At 57.3% G+C, this 18,970-nt stretch overlaps 5 protein-coding genes across 5 annotated transcripts; 3 read left to right on the top strand and 2 right to left on the bottom strand.

The window, feature by feature from the left end:
• Positions 1–3,490: 3,490 nt before the first annotated feature.
• Positions 3,491–6,005, top strand: CH63R_08944 (Trehalase; the record flags this gene model as incomplete). Its single annotated transcript, XM_018303918.1, has 5 exons — positions 3,491–3,634; positions 3,721–3,811; positions 3,856–3,980; positions 4,057–5,798; positions 5,858–6,005. 5 exons carry the CDS (start codon positions 3,491–3,493, stop codon positions 6,003–6,005), a joined length of 2,250 nt encoding a protein of 749 aa, XP_018155941.1.
• Positions 6,006–8,258: 2,253 nt separating this feature from the next.
• CH63R_08943 (Isocitrate lyase) lies at positions 8,259–10,030 on the top strand (the record flags this gene model as incomplete). The annotated part of the gene is made up of 3 exons (XM_018303917.1): positions 8,259–8,645; positions 8,696–9,600; positions 9,673–10,030. 3 exons carry the CDS (start codon positions 8,259–8,261, stop codon positions 10,028–10,030), a joined length of 1,650 nt encoding a protein of 549 aa, XP_018155940.1.
• Positions 10,031–10,763: 733 nt separating this feature from the next.
• On the top strand, positions 10,764–11,963 carry CH63R_08942 (FAD dependent oxidoreductase; the record flags this gene model as incomplete). Its single annotated transcript, XM_018303916.1, has 1 exon — positions 10,764–11,963. The coding sequence occupies one exon, from the start codon at positions 10,764–10,766 to the stop codon at positions 11,961–11,963; it is 1,200 nt and encodes a 399-aa protein (XP_018155939.1).
• A 1,176-nt stretch (positions 11,964–13,139) lies between these two features.
• CH63R_08941 (Leukotriene A(4) hydrolase) lies at positions 13,140–15,200 on the bottom strand (the record flags this gene model as incomplete). Its single annotated transcript, XM_018303915.1, has 3 exons — positions 13,140–13,918; positions 13,978–14,084; positions 14,146–15,200. The coding sequence occupies 3 exons, from the start codon at positions 15,198–15,200 to the stop codon at positions 13,140–13,142; spliced, it is 1,941 nt and encodes a 646-aa protein (XP_018155938.1).
• Positions 15,201–16,624: 1,424 nt separating this feature from the next.
• CH63R_08940 (uncharacterized protein) lies at positions 16,625–17,136 on the bottom strand (the record flags this gene model as incomplete). The annotated part of the gene is made up of 2 exons (XM_018303914.1): positions 16,625–16,856; positions 16,913–17,136. 2 exons carry the CDS (start codon positions 17,134–17,136, stop codon positions 16,625–16,627), a joined length of 456 nt encoding a protein of 151 aa, XP_018155937.1.
• Positions 17,137–18,970: the final 1,834 nt, after the last annotated feature.

Below are 18,970 nucleotides of genomic sequence, written 5' to 3'. Positions count from 1 at the left end.
TCAAACCAGTCCAAAATCAATGCTTATGTATGACTCCCCATGTCTTGCGACAGTTTTGCAAGTCTAATTGGAAAAGCCATTGCATTTATTGAGTACGGCCGATCTATTCAACTACATACTCAGATGAAGCTTTCAACGCCGGCTGTTCATTGCAGCACTATAAGCAAAGCCATGAGGACTGGTGAAACATGCTCCCGACCCCAACGTCTCCAATCTAACAATGGCTTCGCTCAAAACTTCGGCCAAGACGCTGTTCAACAACCTGAAGGTAGTATCTCACACTACCTGCGGAGATGTCGATGTTTACGCTAGGACAATATGTGATGAAGCGGAAGACGCCCTATACTCTCATCAAGACATCCTAAGATGAGACCACTGAGAGGCTACTTTTATTGCACCCGATAAAGAAGACGTTCATAAGTTTTTTGGGTACTGAGGTTGTTATATCCACGCGTATTTATTGAAGGTTCCAGCCACTTGGTTGGTGTGCCCTGGACATGAGGCACTCGGACTGAGAAAGTTCGTATCTCAATCTAGGAGGTGGCCAGGGGAAAGTCTCACCCTTCGTCCTGTAATTTGAGACCAAAGGGTTCTAGTATCTGCGAGGCCGAACTTGACGAAGTTGAAGTGGATAGAGGGCTGCGGCTTGTCCTGACATAAGTATCGATACCGTTATGTGCGACAACAGTAGGGGCTCGAGTGTTTTGAGCATCAGTAGCTGTGTCGAGGATCGATAGTCCCACAACCGGGCTAGAATTCAGGGTTCTTTGGTGTGAAAGCATGAGTCGAGATCCAACTTGAGTAACATGTTGGAATTTATCTTATGGAAACAACGAGCGGGAAGATGTTACGGCCAGAAGAGCCCAGGGTTTGGCGCAAGCTATGAGCGGCTCTTCAGAACAATCCCCCCAAGTCACTTGACTGCGAAGCAACTCGTGAAGGAGTCAAAGCGGCATCTCAGACATAATGAATATTGCTGCAAAGCCACTATTTTGAGTCTCAGGCGAGACCAAACTTGAGCATCCTAATGCGAGAGAGTCCAGACTTGTTTCTTCGTCCGAGGCCAGGTGCGAGGACTATTGCTTAACACGACTAACAACGTAATACGAAGTGGACAGGGAGCAGATAGGCAACCCTAGTTACTGTCTGAGTCTATTTTACCCCGGTAATAACCCGAAGGCCAAATTTGGTATCATGTAGACCTATCAAGGTAAATAGAGAAACCTTCAGGCGGCAGTCTTCTGTCACAATTTGTTGCGTATCCTGGGATGGGTCCTGGGTCGATGCGAGAGGCGAGACTCAGGACCCGGAGGAGACCAATCTCAAGAGTTGAACCAGAAACCGGCGAACGCGACTGGAAAGTAATTGTTGGGTCGTTCGTTGTCTCGGCCTTCCCATACATTCATCGGCCGGAGGCAGTGTTTGTCTACAAGATTCGCCGCCTCCTGACGTGAGACACCCTTTACACTCGTAAGCCAAGCGAACAATGTAGATCACGAAACGCCTCGGTCAACGGCAGTTGCCCTTCACATCCCGACGATGCTTGACAACGAACACCTGCTCCCTATGGCCACTGGTAGTATCCTTATACGGACAATTGCACTAGCCTGGCCATGGGAGACGATGTTCGATCAACACACTCTCGTACAGCGGTTATGAAAGAACGCTGATAATGTCTCTCTCTCAATGGCACTACGAGAGTTGGCTACCTCATCAACATCAGTCAAACTTGCGCCAAAGCCAACACTTCGGGCTTCTACTAGGGGTTGGAACCGTCAGTGAGAACCATCCACACTCCACAGATGGAATGATCCTAGGGTGCGGGGTAAGTCTTGCTAGTTGGGAATCTATATTGAATAGTCAGTCACTGGACTTATGCTTCCATGAATGCTCTGTTCAGTGGGAAAGTTCGGTTGGTTAGATGGCATCGCAGACACCGGCCAAGTCGGCTGATTCCTGAACGACCAGATGTATCCATTTCAATGCTACAATGAACGAGGGCTTGATTTTAAGAGATTGTTGGTAGTATAGACCAACCAGGCGCCTGCGTCCTGGAGAAGAAACCCCGCCGCCCATGTGACCCGGGTGCAATTACCAGAATATCGCAACTGTCCATGTAAGTGCGACGGGGACAGCTCCTAGAGTTGATGAACGGAAATTGCGGTCTCGTACACCGGCAAAGCTATGACGGGTGAGACCGGAAAAAACAAAGAGGAGTTGCAGGTAAAGCCGTTGCCGAGAGTTTGGTCGGTGTAGAAGGAAAGACCCGAGTTGGCGACACGTCAACGGAGACTCATCTCACCGGGCAACCAAGTCGTCGTACCCACTACCTGGGTATCCAAAGGATGTTACGTGAGGCCCAGTTCCGTTCGACTCGGTTGCAACGAGCGTCGACAAGCTTCTGCGATGCCAGTAGCGATTCGACGAAGGGTCTGGAGCCTTGGATGTCTTGGTAGGAAATTGCCGCTGGACCAGATCGGGGGGTGACACAGCAGTAAGATCGGGCCCACCACATACGTCGGCAATGAATGCTGTGATTGGTGGCTGAGGTCAGGAGTGGGACGGATGCGGCTGATTGGTCGGTACCTGGGCACCAGCTGCACCCAGCTGAGAGCTTAGCTGGTACACCAGTGCGATGCCGTTGGCGCCCTGCAGGAGCCGGAGCTGAGGCGAGGTGATGTGGTGTTTGGTGGTGTTACTGGTGCATGGATCCCCACCGGGCGTGGGGGAGACCGCTGGCAGCGATATCGTCATTGGAACCTCATGGAGAGCGAGAGGCCCAAATTCTTGGAATTAAAAGTGGTGAATACCTTCGTTGGGGATCTCTGAGTTTTCCATGTGACGACGACGGAAGAGCCTGGCATTATCTTGGTAGCTACCTAGGTATCTTTGCTGCTCCAACGACAAGCGGGTAGAAGGGCCAACGTCTCCTCTGCAAACGTCCAACTCCCCTCTCTCCTCTTTCTCTTACTGTCACCTATTACAGCACGGCCTGCACGAACCCCCCTTACCCCCAAACTTAGCTCTGTACCTTGCGTGCTTGCTTGAGCTGCTACCCCATCCTACCTACCTACCTGAAGTATCAGCCTATTACTTGTCAACCCTGGCCCCTCTTGCCGCATTGCTGAGCTGAGAGACGGTGAGACCGCAGCGCATCGGCCACTATCCATCCCACGCCGCCGCCCTTGTCTCTCCCATACAATCCGGGGCCTCGTGACACTCAATTCTCACACAACAAATTTCCCCCCATTGCTCACCGAGCCAACGACGCCGCCACGACTCAGACGCAGCACGACTTTCTCTTTGCCTTATTCTGTTTTCGACACCCTTTCCAATTCGGCTTTGATCAGACCAGCAGTCATCGCATCTACTCGCACCTATATCGACCATCCTCGCTCGTCCCGCCAGAGTCAATTCTCAATCGCAGCATCCCATCCCGTATTTGTCACCAAACAATCGCCCTCCCCGACCCCGCCGAGGCTGTTCGACCATGACATCCCCGACGAGCCAACGCCGTCCCCGTGGCTCCAGCGAGGACCACGGCGCCGGTGTTTTCGACGATGCCAAAACCTACTACACCTCGGAAGAGCGCCACGTCAACCGCGCTGGCCCTCGAACCCGGACCTACTCGCAGGTATGATTACGCTGTCGACCTCCCATCCCTGACCGCCTGTCACCGCACATCGCACCTTGAGCAAGGATGAGCTAACTCGACTCCAGAACAGCTTATTCCAGCAGTTTGAGCGCATGGGGCTTCGCGAACCCTTCCGTCGAGGCAGTCACGGTCAGTTCGGCCCCCCGAACATGAATGGTTTGCTGTGTAATGGCCGAATTGCTGACCATGATTTTATTCAGACGAATCCACGATCCCTCACAACCGAAAGTTCCTCATCCAGGTAGACGAGACGCTCAAGAGCTTGCAGGCCCAGGAGGATACCGACGGGAACATGCAGATTACCATTGAGGACAATGGCCCCAAGGTATGTACATGCACGTTGGCCCGTCTTCCCGCTCCAACATTGCATTGAAATCTGAGTTGACATGGTTTTTGTGCAGGTGTGGTCTTTGAGGACCGCCGCGTCCGCGGGCCACAACCGTTTCGACGTCCGAGGCACCTACATGCTCTCCAACCTGTTGCAGGAGCTCTCGCTGGCCAAGGAATACGGCCGCAAGCAGATCATCCTTGACGAGGGTCGGTTGAACGAGAACCCCGTCAACCGATTGTCGAGACTTATTCGTGACCACTTCTGGGAAGGATTGACGAGAAGAATCGATGCCTCGTCCGTCGAGATTGCGGCCAAGGACCCCAAGGACTGGACCGACGATCCTCGCCCTCGCATTTACGTTCCGGCCGGGGCCCCCGAGCAGCTAGAGTTCTACACCAAGGTTGCCAAGGACAGGCCGGAGATTCGCTTGGACGTCCAGAAGCTCCCCGAGGTTATCACTCCCGAGCTGGTTCGCGACATGAATGCCAAGCCGGGCCTCCTCGCCGTCGAGATGGAGAAGATCAAGGACCCCAAGACGGGCGAGGAAACACTGAGGGGCCTCCCCTTTGTCGTGCCCGGGGGCCGTTTCAACGAATTGTACGGCTGGGACAGCTACATGGAGTCTCTGGGACTACTTGTTAATGACAAGGTCCATCTCGCCAAGTCCATGGTGCAGAACTTCTGCTTCTGCATTCGACACTATGGCAAGATCCTGAACGCTACCCGCTCCTATTATCTGTGCCGTTCTCAGCCGCCGTTCCTCACGGACATGGCCCTCCGCGTCTACGAAAAGATCAAGCATGAGCCTGACGCCAAGGAGTTCCTCCGAACATCCATGCTCGCTGCCATCAAGGAGTACCACAGCGTCTGGGTCGCCGAACCTCGCCTGGACCCTGTGACGGGCCTCTCGAGATACCGGCCGGAAGGGCTGGGAGTCCCACCCGAAACCGAGGCGGGCCACTTTGTCCACGTTCTCGAGCCCTACGCAGAGAAGCATGGCATAAGCTGGCAGGAGTTTGTGCAGGCCTACAACAGTGGTAAGATCAAGGAGCCCGAGTTGGATGAGTACTTTTTGCACGACCGAGCCGTGCGCGAGTCAGGCCACGACACATCATACCGGCTCGAAAAGGTCTGCGCCAATCTGGCCACCATCGACCTGAACTCGCTCCTGTTCAAGTACGAGACAGACATTGCGCGCACGATCCGCAACGTGTTCAACGACAAGCTGGTGATCCCGGCCGAGTTTGCTGTCGGACCGCTCAAGGCCGGCGAGGTGGTGACGTCTGCCATCTGGGACCGCCGGGCAAAGCGCAGAAAGCTGGCCATTGACAAGTACCTCTGGAACGAGGAAGAGGGCATGTACTTCGACTACAACACGGTCGAGAAGGAGCAGTGTACGTACGAAAGCTGCACAACCTTTTGGGCCTTGTGGGCGGGTGTGGCGTCGCCCAAGCAAGCAGCGACGATGGTGCAAAAGGCCCTGCCCAAGTTCGAGGCCGTCGGCGGTCTCTTGTCGGGCACAGAAGAATCTCGCGGCGTGGTGGGTCTGGAGAGGCCCAACCGTCAATGGGACTACCCTTACGGCTGGGCGCCGCAGCAGATGCTCGCGTGGACGGGACTGGTACGGTACAGCTTCACCGACGAGGCCGAGCGTCTGGCGTACAAATGGCTGTTCATGATCACCAAGGCGTTTGTCGACTTCAACGGGGTAGTGGTGGAGAAGTACGACGTGACGCGCCCGATTGACCCCCACAGAGTCGATGCCGAGTACGGCAATCAGGGCCTCGACTTCAAGGGCGTGGCCAAGGAAGGGTAAGTTGTCGGGTGAGGCGATGTATTTGGCGTGATCAGCGGTACTGACGGGAGACCAGATTCGGATGGGTGAATGCCAGCTACGTCTACGGCCTGCAAATCGTCAACGCGCACATGCGGCGTGCTCTGGGTACACTCACGCCGTACAATACCTTCCACGATGCGATCGAGCAGAACAACGAGAAGCATCTGGCCGAGCTTTCCTGAGTGCGTGTCGGTGTGGATAGAGGTCGTAATGGTTGGTGGAGGTGCAAAGTGGACGCTTTGAGCGCGGTCGTCCAGTACCAACCAATGCTCATCCAAGTGGGATGTTTGTGAGCATACGGGTTGCTTTGCCTCAGACCAAGTGTCGTATTCTTTTTGTGCGTTGTTGCCGCGGCATGTCGGGTATTGGAGGTTGGGAAAGGAGTTGGCAAGGGACCGAAGTTGAATGTTGTTGTATGCATGGTACTTGAGCTTGATTGATTGTGTGAAGGCACGGCTGTCTGTTAAGAATGTTCAAAAGAGGTTAGAGTGGCTGCGAAGCCAGACCAAGACAGACATGCACCCAATGCGATGAATCAATCAGCCTTGGAGAAATTGTAATGTGAAAAGTTGGGGAAACGGGGATGGGCCGAGGGGAACAAAGAGGCGGTGCGGCACGTGTCGATCGGGCAAGTTCCGTGTCATCTTGGTGCTCAGTCGAGGTATGGAAGGAGGACGAGGACCAAGGTGGGTGTGGGTGGGTGGCTGAGGCAAGGCATGTGACTGACAGGAGGACATTCGGAGCATGGCGCGGTTTTATGGTAGGGTGATTCCGGGAAATCATGGTCGCGTGGGCGGCTGGGTTCGGGCGGAATATTCGGTGCGATGCCAGTGAGGGCCGAGGTACCTTTCTGGGGAGGGAGGAGGAGAAGGAAAGAGGTAGCTGAGGGCGGAATGTGTGACACGCACCAGGAGCGTCATCCATCACTCATCAGCCTCTCCGTCCCCCGACTCGAATCGACTCGACTCGGGCACAACGAGTCTTCACATGCTCGCTCGAGGGCGCTACTACCCCGCAAAGCAAAGGTTGTCCCCTCCCCCCCCCCCTCTTCTTCGTTAGGTAGCTCAGGTACCAGTATACCGGGACGGGGAGAAGCTCTCGCTCGGGCGGTATCAGGCAAGACAAGGCTTTATTCCAGCCAGGTGCGGCCCAAGAAAGTATGCGTGACTGCCTGGGACTGATGATCCTGTGTTGCAAACAAACCAGGACGTTAGGTAAATGCATGCTGCAAGCCTGCAATCCCTCGAGCATCAGGCGTGTCGCCGAGGCGGCGTTGCAGAAGGTCGGCATCGGCAGACGTCAGAGTCGACAGCGTGCGGATGGCATGTATGTAGTTTGGCAGTCCGCAGACTATCTCCCATGGCCCGGCCGGCTGCACTGCACAGGGGACAGACACTAACACCGGCCGACCGCAGGGCACAGCGGGAAGAGAGAGATGGGGGGATGGAGAGAAAGAGAGAAAGAGGGTCACGGTCACGGCAGCATGGCGGGGCACGGCGGGGCAAGATGCAAGGAGCTTCGGCAACTTGGCCAATGACGGCAATGGGGAAAGAAGCCAGCCACATGCGGTTTCGCCCCCTAGCCTGTTCTGTCTCCCCCTTTGAGCCGAATCCAGACTGACACTGACACGACGACGACGACGACCAAGACCGGCCAACCTCACGTCACTTTCGAGGACTGACCACGACCCCGGGCATCCATTCCGTAGGCATTCCGTCTCCCCCCCACACCAGGAGACGACCATGGACTATTGTGTACACAGTAGTGTACTAGCAACGGACGAGACAAAAAAAGGTACACTGTACCTACCTCAACTGCTTCCGAGGTTTCTTGTTTTACCCTTTACCCACGGTCATGGCCTCGACACGCCGACCAGGCACAGATGAGCGAGCAACCGGAAGAGTCTCTCACACTACACACTGTTCAATAGCTGGCCAGCGCCCAAGGTCAAAGGTACTTGTCTCGAAACAGGTGTAAGACGATTGGTCCAGGAACGCCTTTTGGCCGAACACTGCCGGCGGCCCTCATGCCTTGTCCTGCTAGTGCTTGCTCCGACTTCCTTTATTGTTATTTATGTCTGCCGCATGTTCTTGGGTTTCCTACCTTTTTTTTTTTTGCTTGTGACTCTTGCGAGATTGACTTTCCCCCCTCCCTTCCATCTTCCCCTCCGAAACCCCTCCTTCCCATATCCATCCTTCATCTCTCCGTCTGCCATCAATTGAGCTCTGAATAGCATCATTAGTCTGGTGCTATCCTACACTACAAGTCTTGTCACTGGCCTGCCAAGTCTCTAGGTGTTTGTCGCACCTCCGCTCCCATTCTTCGATTGCTACAACATCGTCTCGAGGCATCTTCCCGAGCAAACCTCTTTTCTCCGCGTCCCTTCGGAATAGCGTCATCTTCCCGGCAGATACAAGCCGCCCACATCACCCATCATGGCTGCCAACAACATGGTCAACCCCGCTGTGGATCCCAGTGTCGAGGACGACCTCTTCCAGAAGGAGGTCGACCAAGTGAAGCAGTGGTGGAGCGAGCCGCGATGGAGAAACACCAAGCGGCCCTTCACTGCCGAGCAGATCGTTTCCAAGAGAGGCCACCTCAAGATTGAGTACCCGAGCAACGCCCAGTCCAAGAAGCTGTTCGACATTCTCGAGAAGCGCTTCAAGAACAGGGACGCCAGCTACACTTACGGCTGTCTGGAGCCCACAATGGTCACCCAGATGGCCAAGTACCTCGACACCGTCTACGTCTCTGGCTGGCAGTCATCCTCGACCGCCTCCGCCTCGGATGAACCTGGCCCGGATCTGGCAGATTACCCCTACGTGAGCCATTCGTCCGTGTCTCCTCGGCTCCCCCCTTTGTTGCTGACCAGCCCTCGCAGACGACCGTCCCTAACAAGGTCGCCCATCTGTTCATGGCCCAGCTCTTTCACGACCGGAAGCAGCGACAAGAGCGCCTGAGCGTCCCGAAGGAGGCCCGCGCCAAGCTCGCCAATGTCGACTACCTCAGACCCATCATCGCCGACGCCGATACCGGCCACGGCGGTCTGACCGCCGTCATGAAGCTCACCAAGCTCTTCATTGAGAAGGGCGCCGCCGGCATCCACATCGAAGACCAGGCCCCCGGCACCAAGAAGTGTGGCCACATGGCCGGCAAGGTCCTCGTGCCGATCCAGGAGCACATCAATCGCCTCGTCGCCATCCGCGCCCAGGCCGACATCATGGGCTCCAACCTCATCGCTGTCGCCCGCACCGACGCCGAGGCTGCCACCCTCCTCAGCACGAACATTGACCCCCGCGACCACGCCTTCATCCTCGGTTCCACCAACCCCAGCCTCCAGCCCCTGAATGACCTTATGATCGCCGCCGAGCTGGCCGGCAAGAACGGCGAGCAGCTCCAGGCCATTGAGGACAACTGGCTCAAGCAGGCCAATCTCAAGCGCTTCGACGAGGCCGTCGTCGATGCCATCAAGGCCAGCCCCCAGCCCAACAAGGACGGCTTGGTCCAGAAGTACCTCTCGGCTGCCAAAGGCAAGAGCAACGTCGAGGCCCGCGCCCTTGCGAAGGGAATCCTCGGTGCCGACGTTCACTTCGACTGGGACTCCCCGCGCACGCGCGAGGGCTACTACCGCCTCAAGGGCGGCTGCGATTGCGCTATCAACCGTGCCATCGCCTACGCACCTTACTGCGATGCCATTTGGATGGAGAGCAAGCTGCCAGACTTCAAGCAGGCCCAGGAGTTTGCCAAGGGCGTCCACGCCGTGTGGCCCGAGCAGAAGTAAGTTGCAACGAGAACAAGCCAAAGCTTTCAGGCAACCGGATACTAACATGTGATTCCTCTTCCGTGTAGGCTCGCTTACAACCTCTCGCCCTCGTTCAACTGGAAGACGGCGATGCCTCGTGCCGAGCAGGAAACGTACATCCGCCGCCTCGCGTCGCTCGGCTACTGCTGGCAGTTCATTACGCTCGCTGGCCTGCACACGACGGCGCTCATCAGCGACAAGTTTGCCAAGGCGTACAGCCAACAGGGTATGCGGGCGTACGGCGAGCTCGTGCAGGAGCCCGAGATGGACTCGGGCGTCGATGTAGTCAAGCATCAGAAGTGGAGCGGTGCGACGTACGTCGACGAGCTGCAGAAGATGGTCACGGGCGGTATCAGCAGTACCGCTGCCATGGGAAAGGGCGTAACGGAGGACCAGTTTCATTAGTGAGACGAACGGATTACGGAGGGCGTGAATTTCTGGGTTACCTATGCAAGGTGCGATGAGACTGTATATTGGAAACGTAACTAGGAATATCTTCGGTAGCATTTCAGTTGAAATGGTCATTTGTTTTACCTGGCTTGACGTAACCTGTCAGCTACTTGGTGAGATCCCCTTACCGCCCGGCATCCTCCGGCACTTGGAACTGACCGGGCCCGCTCCGTCCCGCATGCACGTATCCACAGCGCCGATTCCGGAGGACCGGACGACGGGAGAGTGAGGGAGGCTAAATGTATCCGCAACGGGTCCACAATGACGCCTTCCCCTTCATCTTTTACTCGAAGCGAGGCCTGCGAGACTCGCAGATGCGACTCGCGACAGGCTCCACTCGACGCATTTGGTCAAAAGGTGGGCACGGTAGCCGGCCCGTTCCCACTTCGACTCATCCTCCCTAACAGCCACCACCAACATGGACGTCTCGATGGTTTAAAAACATAACAAGCCCGATTTCCACGCTTTGATCGCAGCTCACTCCGATATTTTTCTTGTTGCAATTCTCTAGTTTGTCACTCGCAGGCTCACTCATCCACACTCGTTTTGTGTAGGAAGTTAAGGCTTTCGGGGCTCGGATTCGACCTGGTCTACATTTGACACCGTCCACTGTAACTCGTCTCACACTTTCTCACCTCACCTCAACACAAACACACACACACACAAACTTATACAATCCTACCTGAAAATGCCACCTAAATCCGCCCCCGTGCTCATCGTCGGCGCCGGCGTCTTCGGCCTAAGCCTCGCTCATGAGCTCGCCGCCAATAGGGGCTACACCTCTGTCACGATCCTCGACCGCTTCCTTCCGCCTGTCCCGGACGGAAGCTCCGTCGACGTCTCACGCATCATCCGCACCGAGTACGCCGACCCGCTGTACTCGTCCTTGGCGACCGACGCACTCCAAGGCTGGCGCACCTCCGAGGTGTACAGCCCGCACTACCATGAGTCCGGCTTCGTCATGATGGCTGACGAGAGGGAGCGCCCGAGCCCTTACTTTGAAAAGTACCGCCAGTGGAAAACGGCCCAGGATAGAGAGAGGCCGCTCGAATTCTTCGAGCCGCCGCACGCCGACGACGAGGTCAAGAGGCTGTACAGGGGCGTGCAGGCGGACCTGCGGGAGTTCGCGGCCACGCACAATAGGGCGGGCGGATGGGCCGACGCGGCGGGCGCCATCCGCACGCTGGCGGGCCGGTGCACCCTCGCGGGGGTCTCGTTCGTCACGGGCGCCCAGGGGACGGTCGTGTCGCTGCTGCGGCGGCGGGGGGCGGGGGGGGAAGAGCGGGTGACGGGCGTGCGGACGGCGGCAGGGATGACGCTGGAGGCGGAGAGGGTCGTGCTCGCGACGGGCGCGTGGACGAACCGCGTGGTGCCGGGCGTCGGCCACGCGGTCGCGGCGTCGGCGCAGCCGGTGGGGTTCATCCGGCTGTCGGACGACGAGGCCGAGAGGGTGAGGGACATGCCGGTCATGGTGAACATGAGCACGGGCGTCTTCTGCTTCCCGCCGACGCCGGGGACGAACCTGCTCAAGGTCGCGAGGCACGGTTTCGGGTACGCGACCGAGTTCGAGGCCGAGGCGCCGACCGTGGCGAGCCATGGGGATGATGGTGACGGGAACGGGAACAGGGAGGCGGCGGGTGGTGGGATGAGGAGAACGGTGTCAAGCCCAAAGCTGGTGGGGAGCAACGCCGCGTCCGGGTTCCTGCCGCGGGACGCGGACGAGGGGCTGCGGGACGGCGTGCGGCTGTTCTTCCCCGAGTTCGCCGAGAGGGAATGGGTCTACCGCCGGTTGTGCTGGTACACCGACACGCCCGAGGGTGACTTCGTGGTGGATTACCACCCCGACTTGGAGGGTTTGTTTTTCGCGACCGGTGGTGCTGGACAGTGAGTGTTCCCCCACCCGCTTCCTTTCTGGCGTTTCCATTTTCCACGGATCGGTTGATATTTCGAGGGGAAGAGGAGGAGGAAACACGTGTGTGTGTGTGTGTGTGTGTGTGAGAGAGAGAGAGAGAGAGAGAGTTTGCTGATTCAGAGAACCACAGTGCTTTCAAGTTCCTCCCGGTCATCGGCACACACGTCGCGGACTGCTTCGAGCGCAAGGCGTCGACGGCGTTGCGGGACAAGTGGAGGCTGAGAAGGGCCGTCGGCGGGGAGACGACGTTGCGGATGGCCGGTGACGGCAGCCGGGCTGGGCCGGCGCTGCGGAAGCTTTCGCCGCAGGAGCAGGCCAAGTTGTGAAGGAACAACGACCCCCCTTTCGTCTCTACGGGTGGGGTGGGGTGGGGGGCGGCATATTTCCCTTGTAGCGTAATGGTCGCGTTTTTTCTCATGCTCGACTGCCCGCGATGCCGAACGCCGACGCCGATAAGCGTGAGACCTCCAGGGCGAACGAGCGGGCGGAAGAAGGTTAGCTGGAGGTGCGTCAGTTGCGTGAGGACGCGAGCAGCAATACCTTGGGCGTATCTAATGGAAAGACAGAGACCAAACCTTCATGATGGCAAGGGTCGCCGTCCAACGCCGTCAGTTTGTTCAAACAAACAGAGTTGCACGCCTTGGAAAGTAGATGCTTGTTTGTGATTATCCAGTTCCCCGGGGACATTCCTCCTTGTAGTTTGTGGTGGTTGTACCGCAAGCTTGTGATTGTGTGAGGTGCAACCTGCACCATAAGACGTCTGGACGACGGCTGACTGTAGTATGCATCAAGAGAGCTCATAAACAGGCAGTAGCGGGGATGAAGGGATGTTGTGGTCGAAGTCAAATGGAATAGGTATTCGGTTCTTCAAGTGCGTACTTGCGCAGGGTGAACGTCATGGGGGACCATCTTTGGAGAAGTTTCAGCACTGAAAAGACATCAGTTTCGATTCCATGGCTTGCTTCGTCCCGTTAATACGTCTTTTGACAATGATTCGTGATCTGTCGTCGGGTACAATAAAACGCCCAACGTACCGGGATAGGTAGAATACAGACCACTCCATCCCTTCTTGTTACGCGGGTATGTTTGATCCTCCCTTTTTGCTATTTTCTTTTTATTGAGGGAGGGGGGGCGGCGGCCGATTTTACTACTTTACACAAGACCAAGATCCTTCTCCACCATTCCCCTGCAGATAGGGTGGTAAAAGTCCCTGTTCTTCTCGAACGTCTTGAGCGCAAGCTCGCGGTCGACCTTGTTCAGCGAGCGGAACAGGGGCCTCACGAACTTCATGCGGCCGACGTTGCCCAGCAGGTCGGCGGCGCCCTGGTACGCGGATGAGTCCTCGGCGGCGAGGGCGATTTTATAGTAGGCCGTCTTGAGTTCGGCGTTGCGCGACGAGACGAGGTCGTACGTGGTTCCCAGAAGGCGCGCGCGGTCGGCGGACAGGGGGCTGGGGAACTTCTCGATGGTTTCGAGCAGGACCAGCTTCTGGTTTCCGGAGAAGGAGGCGACGTCCTCGGGAGAGGGCTTGAAGCTCTCGTCCTTCCAGTTCTCGGCGAGCTTGTAGCAGACATCCGCCAGGGTTGTATCGAACTCGGGCTTGGGCGGCAGACCGGGCTGGTAGAACCACTTGTCCCAGTCGACGGAGGTAACCTTGTTCTTGATCTCCTCGTCGCCGAGGCCGTTGAAGAAGGCGAGGAAGGTCTCCTTGAACTCGAAAGAGTCGAGGGACTTGCGAGACCACTTGGTGAAGTAGTGGGGAATGAACTTGTCAAAGGCATCGCGGCCAACAAGGCCCTCGAGGTAGTAGAGAAAATGGAACCCCTTCTCATAAGGGACGGTGCTGAAGGCATCGTCGGGGTCGATGCCCTTGTGGTTGATGATGAGCTTGGTGAATTCGGAATCCTGGCCGAAAAGAGCGACGGCGTCCTCTGCGTAACCAGTCAGTATGATTGCTGTCGCCTGAAGCGGGAAGAACCCTTTGACGTACCGAGAGCCTTCCAGCCAATAATGGCAGAAAAGTCGCGCTCCGCGTCGCCATGAACAGCCATGCCAATACGGCGCTCGAGGTACGTGGTCCATCCCTCGTTGAGCCAGCTGGAATGGCATTGTTAGTATCGGTCCCACCACTGACATCTCGCCAGCGTCTACAACTCACAAGTGCTCCCAGCTGCAGCTGGTGACCAGGTTTCCACTCCAAGAGTGACTCAGCTCATGGGCGATGACGTCCACGTTCTGCTTGTCGCCGCTGATGATGGTCGGGGTCGCAAAGGTGTAGATGGGGTTCTCCATGCCTCCGTAGGGGAAGCTGGGCGGGAGCACCAGCACGTTGTACTGGCCCCATCGGTAGGGGAACACGAGCTTCTCGGCGACCTCCATGAACTTCTCCATGTCGTTCTGCAGCTCCCACTGCGACTCCTTGAGCTCGTCGGGTCCCGTAGCGACGATGCTGCGAGGGCCTATGGGCGCCGTTGCGATGTCGCCGGATGCCAGCGCGAACAGATACGATGGGATCGGAACCTTCTGCTCGAAACGGTACACCGTGTCATCGCCCTTCTTCTCGGCCTCGCCCTCGACGAGGACGCCGCTGGCAACGACAGGCAGTGGCGACGCGAGGACAAAGGTGTACGTCGACTTGACGTCTGGAGTGTCCTGGCAGGGGAAAAGCGAGCGAGCATGGATGGCCTGACACTGCGAGAACATGTACGGATGCTTCTTGTTGCTCGTCTGGGCGGGCGTGAGCCACTGCAGCGCGGTGCACTTGTCCGTGGTGGCCAGGTCGACATCCACCTTGACGATGTCGCCCTTTGCGGCGCCCTGGGGCACAAAGACATGCAGTGGTGCGCCGTAGGGCTCCACACGGTCCTTGAGCTCCCAGGTGGAGGTGGCGGCGTTGACCTTGACGCCCGAGATTGAGAGGAAGCTCGAGTCGAGGATAATCTCCTTGCTCTGCTTATCCGTCAGGGACTCGAGCTCGAGCGTGACGGAGCCCTTGAGGGACTTGTCCTTGAAGTCGATGGTGAAGTTGGCCGTGGTGTGCTTGGTCAGCCAGGCACCGTAGTTGGAGAGGGTGTTTGGGTCCCTGTTTCCCGAGGTGGTCGCCATCTTTGCGGTAGTGGTGCCGAAGGCGGCTGCGTGGCTCTGGGGGCTGGTGAGGCGGGTGAAACTTGCTCTGAGCGGAATCGATCCCTTTGACAGAAGAGATCGCAACATGTGTGGGTGTCAACTGCTGAGTTTGCGGAGCTCAGTCTCCAGAAATCTGATATCTCGAACTCCTCTCGTGATGTGGTTGGAAGCACTTGCCACATTTGGACTAGAGGGGTAGCTCCAGCCACGCAAAGTCAAGCTCCATTGCGCCAAGCCACACTCAACGCCACATACAGAAGGCCCGTTCCCGGCATGGCTCCACTCAACGTTTGTTTTCACCGGCTGGAAATCATCCCTGGTATTACTCAAGTTTCCGTCCAAGGCAATCAAGATGACAATGAACACAATTAACATCAACTAACCCTTTTCTTCAGCAACCCAGCCAATGCCACGACCATGTGCGACTTTCTGGACTTATCAGCATTACCTGCAACGCAAGCCACACCTCGCCAATGGGCCGCTATTTTATTAAGCTCTGCAAACTCCAGGCACGAGAAACTCAACCGTCGATAGGCTCACACGAGCTCAGCACGGGACATCTGCGGGCTGTGATCCAAGTACAATACCGTTACAATTACCATCACAGCGCACACACACACACAGCGTGACACTGGACCTGCAGGACGGGACGGCCAACATCCTGAAACGGCGCTGCCTCTCCGGGATGGGATCTCCCTGCGTGACGTCGGAATCTGGCCCCGGGCTAAGGCATGTGCCTGCCCCCGTACCTTGTGCCTGCTGGGCATCCCGGGGTCGATGCCATGTAACCCACCCCGTCTCTACCTGTCCCAGGAACACGCCCACGCGCACACACACACAGATAAGCGCACCGAATATTTCCGCAGGCCGACAGACAAAAGACGAAAGGGGGGGAGTAAAGGCGCCCTCCCGTCCTTTTCAAGTGTGAGAAACCGGATGAAAAGTCTCCTTCGTGACCCGGTCCTGGTGTCAAGGCCTACGGGTAGACCTGGAAACTGCGTGCCAGCTAGTTCGTTCGAAGTATCTGGTCTAGGCCCTGGCCCATATCTGAAAAAGGTTTCGAAACCGTCCATTCGACGCAGACTCCTTCAGCCGGCGGAGGGCCTCGCCACATGCCCACGGGGTCGACCGTGACGACAGTCTTGCTCCCGGACGCGTGCTGGTGCATTCAGGCCGTCTGTCCCCTTGAGGTCGAGCAACGGGCGCCCTCTCGATTGGGGGCTTGTCACGATGTGCCGCCTCCTTTTCGTCTCCCCTCTCTGGACCCCTGGCTCCGAGCACTTGCCAAAATGAGAAAAGAAGATGGAAGAAAAAATCTCCTTCATCTGCAAGCATCCGTAAGAAGCCTCGCAGGATACCCCCTCCTGCCCCTTTTCGACTCGGTCCTCGCGCAGCGCCTTTCCCCCCAGCGAGCCCTCCCCGAAGTCCTCAACGGGGCAGCGCCGGGAGCAAGGGTCTCGCGTCTACAAATCCGTCGTCGCGGGCTTTCACTGCGCTACTGCTCGTCGCGGTCACACCGGCGGCGCGGCATGGCGTGAGCTGTGGAGCCGACCGTTCCAGCATCCCCGGGGTGTGGCTGGCCCCGTCGTCGTGAGCTGCTCCCGGCTAAAAAGGGTCGGGTGCGAAGAGATATGTGACAGAGCCTGCATCATCGTGACTGTTGCCACGACCATATCCAAGGGGCGGGCGAGATTTGCAGAGCGATTCGTAATGCCCGGCTGGCCTGCGCGTGGGCAAATCCCACTTTGGGATGCGCGTGCGTGACACTTCGGCAGGACACGTATATGGGTTCAACTCACAGGAGAGCTTTGATATGTTTCTGCAATATCGCTTCGCACGGCTGGAGACCGAGAAACCCATCCTCATCCCGGGCCATGTTCTCAGAACGATAAGGGCTCCCGAAATTGAAGCCGAAGACACCGTAATCACCGACCGTCTTGAGCCCGAGTCCCGTGGCCAATCCAACAATATCAACAGGAATAATCCATCCATCGCCGATAACAGAGGGACCAGTCTTGCTCATGGACAAGTACAGATACAGTACTCTGTATCCTTACCCCACATTCGATTGAAAAGGGGGGGCAGCAGCAATGTCAAGACCCGAGACTCAGTCGTGTGAGTGAAACCCGCATTCTTCTGGAAGCCTGCGTCCAACCAGAGCGCAAGCAGCAGACAGGGGCCCGGCCGCTTCCTGGTGAAAGGCCAGGAGGGGTTCCAGATTGGAAAGGGGAGAGCGGTGCCACATCTTCGCTCCCATCACAAAACATATATGCCACGCCGCCCAAGTTAGGATCCGAGCCATCGCTCTGGGAACTGCCGCCCCGGTTGTTCAACAACACTTGCCCGCGCTTGCTTTGTGCGGTCCCTGTGCGAGATGTGGCGGTCCCTGAGATCTACCTGGTCTAGTCTGGGCTGTGCAAAGATCCAGGGGAGAGAGATCTTGTCCGTCGTTTAAAACAGCTTCAATGGATGCGGCCGCCGTCGGCCCAATCGTTTCCTGGATAATGGGAGAAACATCATGAAATCTACCCCATTCTCTCTCTCTACCCAGGGCACTTCGCATGGCGGCTTGAGGGGAGGGTCTGGACCGAACCCCGGCCTGTCAGCTTTGACAAACAAAAACCTTCAGGGCGCGCTTTCGATAGCTGCGCGTGTACATCGTATGGGTAAGGCCGTGAGGGCTCGCCGCTCAATTGCTCCCCCTCCCCCTCCCCCAAACTCTGTATGTCCTAGCCTCTCGACTGGCCGCATGATTTGCCAGGGGGCACATCTGGCAAGTCGTGACATCCGCAGCAAAGATTCCAGCCCACGGAGGAAGTGCACCTTTCGAGTATGGCCAAGTCGGATGGATCGCAGTTTCGCACCACTGCAGGTGTGTGACGACCTTGACCATTGAGGTTCGTTGAACAGCTCCAGCAGCAGAAGCCGCGGAGCGCTCCCGCGGAACAGTAAAGACCGGGGATAACCCAGTAGAGCGGCCTGTCCCCCCCTCTCCAAGTCTAGCTTACTCGACGCGACATGGTGCGGCGCGGCGTGACCAAATGGCGATGGGGGGTTCCTGGGCCGTGGAACGCGCTAGATGGTATCCGTACAAGGTAGTAGTCTACGTGGTGGGTGCCCCCCCTCCTTCTCCCAAGCTGGAGGGACGCTATAATTCAAGCTCGGCACGGAGTTTTGTGCCAGATCTTCAGGCACCGCGCGTGGCTTTTATGGATTGGCATTTTACGCCGGGCGCGCGCCGTCACTAGCGATGGCGGCCGGCCGGGTTCGTTAAAAGGAGGGGGCCAAACAGGCGCGGCGGCGGCATCCTGATCACAGACTACCTAGATCGGTGCCGACTGACCGAAGGCCGGGTATAAACGTGTGCGAATGCTGTCCGAAACGAGGGCTTTGATCCTCTGGTCCTGCGGGGATGAAGTAGCCTGGGCGTCGAGCAAAGTCGGTGCCGAGGCGACGGGATTGCATTGCCTTCGTAGGAGAGGCCCGAGTTCGGGCGTTGCGAGGCGCTTCGTCCTACTTACGCCAACAGCTGCGAGCTGCTGTCATGCATAATGCATGGTGCATCGCGTACTGTCGACCGCGATAAACGTGGGACAACACAACACCCCCTCCCTCGGTTAAGGGACCGACCGGCGGTGGGATGCCCCTCGATTGCTCCTCCGGTGCGCCAACTACAACAATGCTTGAGGGGCGCCGTAAGATTTTGACATGATGGCTTGGCGCCGTTGGCCAAACCTTAGCAACAACGATTTAATCAAAACGAAGCTTGTCGTCTGTGTGCTGTTGAAGAGGATCCCGCCCCGGCCCCTCATCCCGTCCCCTCTCCACCGGCCTCCGACGCCTCTGCAACCACGATG

This window comes from Colletotrichum higginsianum, chromosome 6 (genome assembly GCF_001672515.1).
Source record: "Colletotrichum higginsianum IMI 349063 chromosome 6, whole genome shotgun sequence".
In the NCBI taxonomy this organism is placed as follows: Eukaryota; Fungi; Ascomycota; class Sordariomycetes; order Glomerellales; family Glomerellaceae; genus Colletotrichum; species Colletotrichum higginsianum.
Note: the sequence above shows the minus strand (reverse complement) of the source record. Positions and strands in the feature narration are given on the sequence as shown.